The sequence below is a fragment of the Drosophila grimshawi genome, unplaced genomic scaffold (assembly GCF_018153295.1).
Source record: "Drosophila grimshawi isolate 15287-2541.00 unplaced genomic scaffold, ASM1815329v1 contig_78, whole genome shotgun sequence".
NCBI lineage: Eukaryota > Metazoa > Arthropoda > Insecta > Diptera > Drosophilidae > Drosophila > Drosophila grimshawi.
This window is the reverse complement of record NW_025063616.1, coordinates 230,217-242,078: the sequence shown is the minus strand read 5'-3', so window position 1 is coordinate 242,078 and position 11,862 is coordinate 230,217. Positions and strand designations below refer to the sequence as shown.

The following is an 11,862-nucleotide window of genomic DNA, read 5'->3' as shown; positions in this document are numbered from 1 at the left end:
TACTGATCATAAACTTATGTAATAAAGATTCGGCGGTTTAACTTCGTTTTTTTTTAGATGTGATAATAAAATCAAGTATCTACATAAGTGGGTTATGGTTGGGTGGCTAGATATAGTTGACAAATCAAATTGTCACATAATAAGAAATGTCCAACGGTTTTAAAATAATCATGCTAAAAAACTTTAATTTCGATTTACAAATTTGTACGGCATAATTTTATAGGCCCCAAAATATTAATTACCTTGTTTGATGAGCTACGAAAATCTAACTCTGCTATTAAACATAATGCCGCCCAGCCCCAACCAGTCAAGAAGTTTCTTTACCACCTGTTATCAACTGGAATTACATTGGAATCAGAGTATTTCTTCAGTCGGTTACACCGTTCTCATTTGTTAGATGATGTTAGTATATACTTCTTATATATGTTTACTTGCATGCAATAAATATATACATTTTCATATATATACACATACAAACCCAGTTACCTCTGGTAGGTAAAAAATTAAATTAAAATGTATGTAATATTGAGCCATGCAATAAATGCCAAATGAAACAGGACATAAAATATGCTTATAGTTATGTACATAATTATTTTAATCTGCACATTTCTTTTTACTATGCCTAATCATTTTCCTCTCCTCACTCTGTTTATTTGGGATTGGACATTTTTTATTTATTTTATCAAAACTATTCCTTAAGTGGTTGGTTCTTATAGCATGACAAATTTGATGTTGAACCATTTTTCATGTGATTTTCGACAATTAAAAATGTGACGCATCTCTCCACTCTATTTATGCGTTTATTTATTGGATTAAGCTTATTTATCTGAATGTGTTTTTTATTGTTACCATATATATTCATTATTCGAATTATTATATTATTTAGTAGAATCATACTTTAGTTCACTATTTATTTTTTATTATACTCTTTTTACATTTTATTATGACTTCGCCTAAGATGTTACAAGGTTCGAAGAACAAGAACTTGATTTTTAGCCGATTTCGGTAGTGTTGATAGTTTTTTCCCGATTGTAATGAGCCCTCGTAACTTGGGGTCATGTTAACAAAACTTTCGGCATAAATTAGCATAGATGGTCAAATGGTAATATCTATATCAACTCAGCTTGCCGCACTGATCAAAAATGAAGTTGTGACAAAGTTATAATACAAGTGTATTAACGCTAATAGGTAAGTTTTACATACATATTTTTTTTAAATTGTTTAGTAGAGCTTTCGGTTTAACAGATAGATGATTCAGACCAATAGAATGTTAAACCAAGATATTTAAAAATTTTAAATTCGCACAAGCCAATTAATATTTAAACAAATAAATGATACCTGTTCGCTTTGCACTTTTCAGTTATGCTTGTTATTTCATCACAAATACATTATGATTTTTTTCTTTAATATGTGCAGTTTTATAGTTTTAGGGCCATTTTAACTTTCCCACGGCGGATACAGACATACTATACGTAAATCGCACAAAATTTAATATGATGTGGTAGCTGAGTTAAAATATTAGAATTTTGGTAAGTGAAATGTGTTGATAATTTTGTACGCTTATAAGGTTTTAAATACATAAATAAACAAATACTAATTTACATTTCAACCATAGCGCAAAGCCAACGTCAATATTAAAAATATTCCAATTGTTTAATTATTAATGTGCTATATGTTAATGTATCATGTGTGAATAAATTAAGAAATGAATCGGAATTTTGTACTATTGCGAGTTTTAGTATTAGGGCCATTCCAATTGTTCGTTGCTTGGCAATTGTGACTAATAAATCAGTTCCATGTTAACTCTATTAAGTTTTTACGGGTGTATGGGATTTCAACGTCAGATATACGAATTAATAATGCACTTTTCAGGGACACGCTAAGCTACACAATTTCCATTACTTTTTTAATACACACCATACAAAAGACCTAAAACATATGGTTTTCGGCTTAATTTTAGATATTGTTTTTGTCCTATTTATTTTTATCTTTAACAAGTATACTGCACTGAATGCTTATATCTAAATATATTTTAATTATTTTATTTTTCATGTCAGACCTTATTTCGTATTTGTAATAGCAACGTTAATAATTGCTTGACATAATTGTATGAATAAAATTTGTACAATCAAAATAAAATTAGACATTCATCTGATTACAGTTATAAGTTTTACTGCATACATAAAATCAATTTTTGAGGCGTGAGATTGGTATCGAAATTTTATACAATGCCCAGTGAATTATTGCTTGAATCCTAATGCAATAAGTTGAACTTTTCAATGCTGTTAAAGTCATATTTAATAATATAAAACATTAATGATTTCAAATATGTCTAGTAGCAATGCAAAAAAAAAAAACAAAGTTCTAATCAATAAATAAAAAAGGAGTGATCTCATTTTCAATTTCTAATTGCGATTTAAAAAAAAATCATGCTTAATCATTTGGGGGTGCTCCGAAGTCTGAAAGTTTTGCTTGACATGATGAAATGTAATGTATGCCATATAAGTAGAATAAATTTACATTAAATCTGTTTCCATATTATTAATAATGTTGATAATGACACCCACTTTCTCATTCTTTGTAGTGATAAATACTATTAAATTTTTGTAGATTTTTCTTATAATTAAAATGATTTTCTTGTGTCTTCAAGTATTTTTCTTATTTTTTTTGTGCTAATTTGAATCCAACACGACCCAAGGACCATTTTGGTCTAGGTGCGATCTCCCCGTGGTGATCAACAGGTCTAGCCTATTGTGTATGTGTACTTTTTTTCTAGCATAAATTAATGCCTCTGGGCACAATTAGATAATGATTATAATCTTGTCTTGTATTACAAGCAAAGTCTACTACAAATCTACTACTAAATTATTTTATTTTTATTTTTATACATTTACATTCAGGGCATTTAATAACATTAGAAGGTTTATTCTCTTGTAGTTACAAACATCATATGCTTTAGTACTTTACTAGATCAAAGAATATAAGATGATTCAGTTGGGACAAAATTATTTAATATAAATGGCGTAATGATTATATGTACATAATTTTATAAATCTATTTTGTGATTTATGACCTTCTTTATATAAAATAAAGTAACTTAGGGTTCATTTATGCTCTAACAATGTATAAACAGAATTTTTAATATCTACTCAATTTTATAAATATGTACATATTCTAAATACGTAGTAAGGCACCTTTGAACTTATTTTTGCCAATAATTAAACATTTCTTAAATACTGATTATGAACGTCAATATCAATATAATATAGGGTAAGATAATTGCATCCATTGTCATTGATAGCCGATTGCAACTAGAAATTCCCATTTTGTATTCCATATCAATGTCGAGCAGAAGATCATGATTTCGAGTATAAAACTGGTGAATGTCGCTTATCTATAGAAGAATATATTTATATTAAAAGTATTTCGCAATTACGCAATGCATTTTTAACAAGTTGGTTATTTATTTAACAAGAACCAACGTTTTTCTTAAGTATGCCGAAATGTAATATGCAGACCGGAGACAATCTGCCGACATCTAAATTTCACTATATACTTAAAAAAAACTTACGGATTGTTTCTCTATATAGTATATCAACTTTCGAATGCTGTTGAAATATTGAACATAAGTTATAGCAAATTAACATCTTCTGTATATCTTTATGCATCTGAAAGTTAGTTCAGTGAATTTTTCTTTTTGATCCTAATAAAAAATGCTCACAAAGGATCAGAGGTACTTTTTAAAGGTATTCCAGGAATATTCGGTTTTGTAAATTATTCACCAATGCGTACAAAAAATGATTGCAGACTGTTACACACTATCGCATACACACACACTTTTTACTATTAGTGATTGGTTTTACAGATATAAATTAGTTAAATTCAGAAATAGACAGCTTGTATACTAACCTCATTCCACCCGTATTTATTTTTAGCTTGCACAATTGCTTCGTAGACTGCATTATGCTCTAAATTTCGTACTACATAGGACATTAAATAATGTGTGCCGTCAGTCCGAATCGGGATTGGCTTAATATGATATTCATGCCATTTACCAGGATGCTGGTATGTTTCATTCATCTGAAATTATATATGCAATAGTTATATTTCGAATGGGAAAATTATTTTTTAAATATTACCAAAAGCCTACGATACAAAAGTTTAATTTCATCTAATGGCGGTATAGACTCTATTGTCCACGTTAAGTTGTAGTGATCTAGAAAGCCACTTAAGGCTGGTGAAATAAAATCAGCTGGTCCCGGACGTCCAGAGACTTCAATGTATTTCTTTGTCCGCCCAAGGGCATTATCGGCGACACAACTATAATTCCCAAAATCGGTTTGTTGAAAGTTTCGAATAATTAGACTGTATCTATCATCATGAGGATACATTGAGCGCCGATCAGTTGGATCCAAAAGGAAAGAGTTCTGATACCACAACATCTAAACAATAGACATTTACAATGTAATTAACAATTATTTTCTTAATACAATCTATTTGGACAAACTTACTTCTGAATTCACATCGCCATGAACCACACAAACAAGCTCTATATCATATCCTTCGGCAGCATGCACCCAAGCTTTTTCAACCGTTATTTCTGGTGGGGCTTTAGTAAAAATGTATATAACATTGTTTGAATAAAGCAAAAATACTTGTATACAGGCCTTAGAGCGAATATATAGTAAAAAAAATGTATAAATATAAATAAGTTACGTAAGTAAAAATTCTCATTTGGAAAATCCGAAAATTGTGCAACCAATCAATATTAAATCTGTGTCTAATGAAAATTCAGAATACAACTGAAAACCAAATTATTTTGCTTCAGCAAGGAAATTTATTGATAGGTATATAGCGGATAAGTTGTTTTTATAAGAAAAAATAAACATCGTAATAGGCAAATACATTAGAAAGTTGTTATTAGTATTTACTTTCCAAACATACTCAAGCATATCAAATATTGAACAGGTATATATAGATTGAGGTTCTTTAAAATGTGAAACTTACACAAAATCGTCAGCTGTATATCCATTGATACACGCTCTTTAACACCGTTGTCAGCTGAACACTGATATGTACCAGCATGATGTCTGTCCACGTTTTCTAATATCAATGTTGAACTATCTGATAAATGCGTTGGGCCAGAATAAACGTCCTTTTTAAACCAGTATATTGTGGGCACTGGATTTCCTGACGCCTTACACTCCAATGTAACTGTGCTCCCCTTTCGTGCCGTTACTTGACCATTATGAGGAAGGGCCCTCAATGTTGGTGGTACTGAATAAATATTAATAATTATTTATTTTATGAATTATTTTTGGTTTGACTAGAGCTTAAATATAATATTATAAAATACCTAATATTTCAACTGTATGGACTTGATCACGATTTTCTTGATCCCCAAGTTGACAAATGTAATCACCAGCATCTTGAGTCTTAACGCCGTTAATCTGTAGATTGTAGTCGCTACCAATTTTAAACCTTTGATCTCTTGAAATTTTTAAATGACCAGCAGTAAGAACTGAAGAACCTTTTCTCCATAGTAACACAAATGATCCAAGATTTTGCACTTTACATGGCAATTCAATAGTTTCGCCAACTATAACTTTGTATAGGTGACCCCTTGATAAAAATTTAGGTGCAGTGGTGGGAGCTTCGTTCTCCGGTAATATAAACGATCCACCTGAAAAAGACACTGTAAAGAAATGTATTTAAAAATGTTTCATTTAATTCCAGACAATTTAAAAAACGCTTTCTTTACTATAAGCGTGGACGTGCTAAAAACAATTTATGAAAACTCAAATATCAAAGATAGGAAGTTTTATAAAAACTCTCCAACTTTTTGAAGTTAAGGCAGTGAGTTTTAATTCCATCTATTTTCATTATCTGGGTCATCATTAATTTTCATGATATATTTTTAATTTTCGAATTGGGAAAATGGAAAAGCGAGATTTCGTTCAATTTCCAAGTCATTGCTATAGAGCAAGTAACGGAAACGTCAGCTTAGACATGCGAGAGAACATTTTCTGGATTAAAAAATGGGGGCTAATACAAAGTTGCCAAAAGAAAAATTTTAAAAATTTACAAACATTTTTAAAATTTTATTTTTAAATTTCCGCTCATTTTAATTTATTAATCATTAACTTAGGCTTAACATATTTGAACTACAAAAATTAGATTCTAAACCTTTCCATGTTCTGGTGAATCTTCAATGAATTCTTCGGATTCTAAAACGCTGTTGTTGGCTTTCTCGGACAATTCACCGATAAGCAAGCTTTAGTATTATTGTGTATTTGCCGTGGGAGCTTTTTCTCTAGATGAGTTTGGTCCAAAAGGTGAGAAATGACTAAGAAATACTCGAAATTGAGGCCATATATTTTTTTCTTGCAATTTTGTTTCAATTTGCTTATTATGTTGCAGAGCACGTAATTTTTATTTTAATTTCTGAATAAATGATTAGTTCTGTGCATCTGTTAACATTTACTCATTTCAAAAAACGCTCCCATCAAAATTTATATTTTTTAGATTCTTTCAGTATGAGTCATCCTTGTGTGTCATCAATGGTCGAGTAAAACTAAAAAACTAAAAAAACGCTCTCAGCATAAAGCTCAAGCTGAAAACTACTAGTTGAATATGATATTCTTGAACAAAAAAATAAATTAAATATGGACTTTTAGGAGAAAATAAATATTGTTGTTGCTGCTTTTTATGCTTGGCAATGTTTTGTTGGTAAGTTTGTGCAGGAGCTAAGGAACAACTTAAGTTTCTGCATAAAATCACGATTTTGGAGACTGTGTCTCACAGCAAATAAAGTAACCATAATTGAAAACCTTCTTCGCTAGCCGGTTTTTTGTCTTTTTCGGAATTATAATTTATCTCTCACATGGTTTGGTACTAAAATAGAACAGATGAGACCACCTTGTGTAAGTACACCATGGTGATGTACCGGCTTCTCAGCCGGCGCTGCCGATTCCCGCTATAGAATCTATAATGTCTAAATCAAGAATGTTAGGTTTACCCATTTTCACCGGTTATGACACAGAGATCAGTAACCATAATTGGTTATATACTACACCTATCAATTTATATTTTCATATGTTTTTAATATTGAGACATGTTTTGTATACTCACCTCTAAACAATAAAGTAAGAACCACAATATAAGTAGGTAATTGCCGCGTGGGCCTTTGTTGGCAAAACTTTGTTAACTGCAATAAAAAAAACACAACGAATTTTATTAGTAAATTCCTATGTGTCTTCAATATCAATCCGAAGCAAAATGATAGAGACTCAATGGAGTTCAAATGGCAATGATTTCGATTGACATGATTTATTAATTTATTTCAATGTAAACTATATAAAGTTCACAAATCTTCAAAATATATGGTTATACAGGAACACAAAACTGGAGATAGGAGAAGCCTACTGTGATACGAAGGCAAACATAGCTTGGTATCCCAGCTATGGCCAAAAAAGGCAAGAGAAAAAATTGCTACTGAACTAATAAAATCTTGGCAGGTTTTATACTGAAGGGACAGAAGAAAAGACCAGTACTTAAAAATTGTAAGGACTTTGGATGTTGGGTGGTGAATAGATCTTGGTTTTATTACGATTAACGAAACCTAGTAAACGCTTAGTTTAAATAATAATTGTGCTCAGTATGGTAACAGAAAGAACTCATAAACTTAAATTGTCAAGTCCCAAAAGCACTTCTATCAGGAATACTGCGTCATCGCCTTCGAATTGACGCTAGGAAAGTATTATTGTCTACATTACGCGTTCAGAAAGACCTATTGACCCGTTTTGTCACATGATTTTGGCACCAGATGAAACTGTTGAATCCATTCAAACCTACTAATACAGAACAACATTTTTATTTTGTTTGATTAATATTCCTCATCTAGTTCTGCTTATTTGTATGCATAGCATCTAATCAATACGTTTTAAACAATTTGTTTTGCATGTATCGTGTTTTACGCCTTGCTACATATAACTATATTTGATTAGTAAATGCAGGGGCACCTATCCAAACACTTTAAAATTGCGTAGGCTCCCTTGATATCATTATATAAACGAATTCAGCAGTCCCATAAAAAAATCTAGCATTGCTAAGATCGAATTCTTATAAGAACTGTAGTTATATGAAGAAAATCGGGCTCCCTTAACCTTTTAGTGACACCAGACATCCAGACATTTCACGTCAAAGGTCGCAGTCACAATCGCAATAATCACCCGCTTCCACACAAAGCCTTTTTGTATCAATATATGCGAATTTTGATCCTAGTACCGAGGACCGACTCAAAGCTAAAGTAAACCCCCAATATTTGAAGAAAATCACAAAAGCCACAAATTTATACTTTAAAAAAACTATTCACATATTACAAGTAGTCCGAGTGCACTCACTGCAAATAGTATGACGGCGCACATTAAGTGTAGAAAAATATCAATTCGTTCTTTAGCATCTATTTTTGTTTAAAATATCTTAAGATCAAGTTTTGTAAAGCCCATTTTTGTTTTATCTCAAGTGGACTTTCCATACGTGCACAGCAGTTTGTTTATTTACTTTTGAAAAAACTATCTGAATATGACAAAAAAAAAATACATTTTTTTAAATGTGAAAAATATTAAGATTTAAAGATGAGCTAGGTGGAAAGAGTATGCTAGTAGTATCAAGCTCGATGAAAGGATACCACAAACAAGATGGCAGATTTAAAAAGTTGACAAGATCCATACAATAAATGTTAAAATTGCTTAAATTTTAAAAAGAATCAAGGCAATACCCTTAATGTATATAAAGCTTTTCAGTTATGTTTGTGTTCCTGTAGGATATTGGCTTACAGAAAAAGCTCTAGTGTCTGAAGTATAGTATTGTGAACAACAGCTTTTAAATATAATTTTTTTTATCATTGTTGAATGTTTTTATTCTAACGCATTTGCTACACACGCTTTACAGGCGGCACGAATTCTCTTTTACACATAACTTCAAGCGCAATGATTTAAAATTGTTATTTGTTTGTAAACAGAAGTGATATGCTATTAGACACATTACATTACATTTACACATCTCTATTGTAAATCACGTTGTAGCTATGTGCAAAAGGAGCTCAAGTCTATAATGTGGATATACATTTGTGTCTGCACACACATTCGCTTACATAAAGCCAAACTTCGCATAACTGCATCAGCTCGTCTTTTTTCATGCATATAGAAACATATGTGTGAGCCTTTGCAACAAAATATTTCTGTATATGCATGCAAAAATACATATGTTCACTTGGCAGTTAACGTCTCACAATAATACATACAATAAATAAATAATACGTATATGCACCGACAGTTAAAACAAAAAATTAATAGGATTATTGTAGCAGTATACTAGAAAATGATTTAATGTATACATTGCCCAAAACGAACATACATACATACACATGTACATATATACAATTTTCGAATGAATGTACTTTTAAATATACAAAATTACCTACGTTCATACATAAGAAAAAAAAAATTATACATATATATTTATGTATGTACACATTTAAATTACCTGTGAACATTTGTATATATGTGTATATGAGTAAAAGATGTACATACATATGTAGATAAATTCAGAAATATATATCTGGGTAGTATGAAATAGCGTAAATATAGTTATAAATACACTCATACGAAAATTAAATTTGTATTAATGTAAAGTTTTTTGGATAATGGTTATGTAGGTATATGCATATATATACATTATTATATGTACATACATGCTTGAACCTTTTTGAAGCAAATTCGAGGGATACTAATTAGACTTACCATTTTAAAATTCTTCCGAATTCTATTTTCCCATTAACAAATGTTCAGCTTTTCTTTTGCACACAATTTTAATTAAATTTTCAATAAAAAGTAAACAACAATCTTTATCAGTTATAAAATAGACTAAAGTTTCTGGCTGACAAGTATAATTGTATTTATCCTTAACATTTTCAGACCCAATGCGCAGGCCCAGCTTTTAAGCGTTTTTACCTATAAAGCTATGAAAAAGCTTTACACGAATGATTTGAGTTCTTGACTACTCGGTGGTATTGCAACAACTTAAAATGCCCATTTCCACAGTACTCGACTTAATAAATACCCTACAGCAAGTTATAATACATATATGCATCACAATGGCGAGTTAGATGGTGCAAATTTGGTAGAAAATAAAAAAAAAACCATTGTGGGCACCAAAAACTCACAAGCAACATAACTAAATACTTAAATAATCGACAATCTTGAGACTCCAGAGACTATATAGTAGTAGCACTCGCAGACAACACATGGAACTTATGACATAAAAATCTGTGAGCTTAGGTCCCATGCTGCACAGCTGGTCTTCGGGTCCTGAGTCCTAGATGTGTCGAGCAGCGAACGCAGATCATTACATTACATTATAGGCACAGCCGAGAAGGCTCAAAGTATAGAAAATCCAGATATCATGCGGCAGATTTCAGTCAAAAGGTTGACTCAGCACTGTGAAGACCAAGATGATTATAGAATTGCGGGAGGGTTAGAAAATCATCTTTAGTTTTAAGCACACAACCCTAATCATTGTGGAGTGTCGAGCGAAGTAGGTAATGAGATTCGCACAGCTGTTAAGACGATATCGAGCCTATTGGTCTACATCAAGATCAGAATAAGGACATACTCCCAATTGTATGAACAGTGATAAGGTGTAATGAGACAAAGGTCAAAAATCTGGTGATCCTGGCCGTAAATCAGAAAACTGTTCATCTACTTAGGTCAATCAAGAAGGTAGATGAAGAGAATGACAGAGCGAAAGGCGGCGATCGAAGTCAACATCGACAATTTAAGTTGATGAAGGACTTAGTCCTGGCCGGACTTCAAGATCACAGTGACAAGCTCGGAAAGTCAGCATGCAAGGCTCACCCAATGTCCATCGCCTGTCAGATAGAGTAGCAGTAGGTGGGATCGACTGCAGAAGAGTAAATGATCGCACTTTCTCAATTTCTGTATCAACTACCACAACTTGCCTCAAAAAATCACACAACTCCATTATGGAAAATGATGAAAAGAAGGCGAGACATTTAGTACAAACTCACTTCCCCATTTTCAAACCTTCCCATTGTGTGAACTGGGGCAATCTTGAACAGATTAGAAGATGGCTATGTATATATTTTCAGATAAGCAGGTAGATATCTACTGGGTGAAGTGGCTGACGCTGTAACCAAGATGGAAGCTAGCCCATCTTTCTGTACACTCGGACCGAACTGCATCAATGATAGTTCTTGACTAGAAATCCATCAATAGACTATTGACAAGTTTCTTACTTGTAAAAATTCTTCTAGGCAGCATTAACAAAAGCCGCACAGACGATTGCCTCATAAAATCTTAACAACCGGCTTTCTGATGTGACATTGCAGGTTGACCAAATATTTAATTAATGAAAAAAGTGTACTACGCTTTTACTAAAGCATTCTAAACACACGTTTGAACAGAACATTTTTGACATGGGTTAACATTTTGTTCGCCAAACTCTATAATTATTTCCCCCTTTAAAGAACGGATCGAAGAAGATAAAGAATACTCTCTTTACCACCTGTTATGAGCTGATCTTACATTGATATTATAGTAATCCGCAGTCTGTCATAACCGGCTTTAATGTTTAATCTTTGAGTCGTGTCCTTGAGTTGATTTTGCAAATTAAGCAAGCATTAACGTGGTTCCTAAGAAATACGAATTAACTGAACTCAACACATATGACAAAAAAAAATGTTCCATTCCATTGACCCAAAATTGTCATACAATTTTTTGGTATTTTTATACGCTTCTTTGACATACATGTGTGGTTTGTTATCAACAAACATTGCTGTGT

At 31.8% G+C, this 11,862-nt stretch overlaps 1 protein-coding gene across 1 annotated transcript; it reads right to left on the bottom strand.

Moving 5' to 3' along the window:
- Positions 1–3,086: 3,086 nt before the first annotated feature.
- On the bottom strand, positions 3,087–9,859 carry LOC6558035 (opioid-binding protein/cell adhesion molecule). Its single transcript, XM_032743187.2, has 8 exons — positions 9,804–9,859; positions 7,132–7,207; positions 5,357–5,695; positions 5,008–5,277; positions 4,512–4,609; positions 4,140–4,442; positions 3,910–4,080; positions 3,087–3,394 (listed from the first exon to the last, which is right to left on the bottom strand). Exons 1-8 carry the CDS (start codon positions 9,804–9,806, stop codon positions 3,230–3,232), a joined length of 1,425 nt encoding a protein of 474 aa, XP_032599078.1. The 5' UTR covers positions 9,807–9,859; the 3' UTR covers positions 3,087–3,229.
- Positions 9,860–11,862: the final 2,003 nt, after the last annotated feature.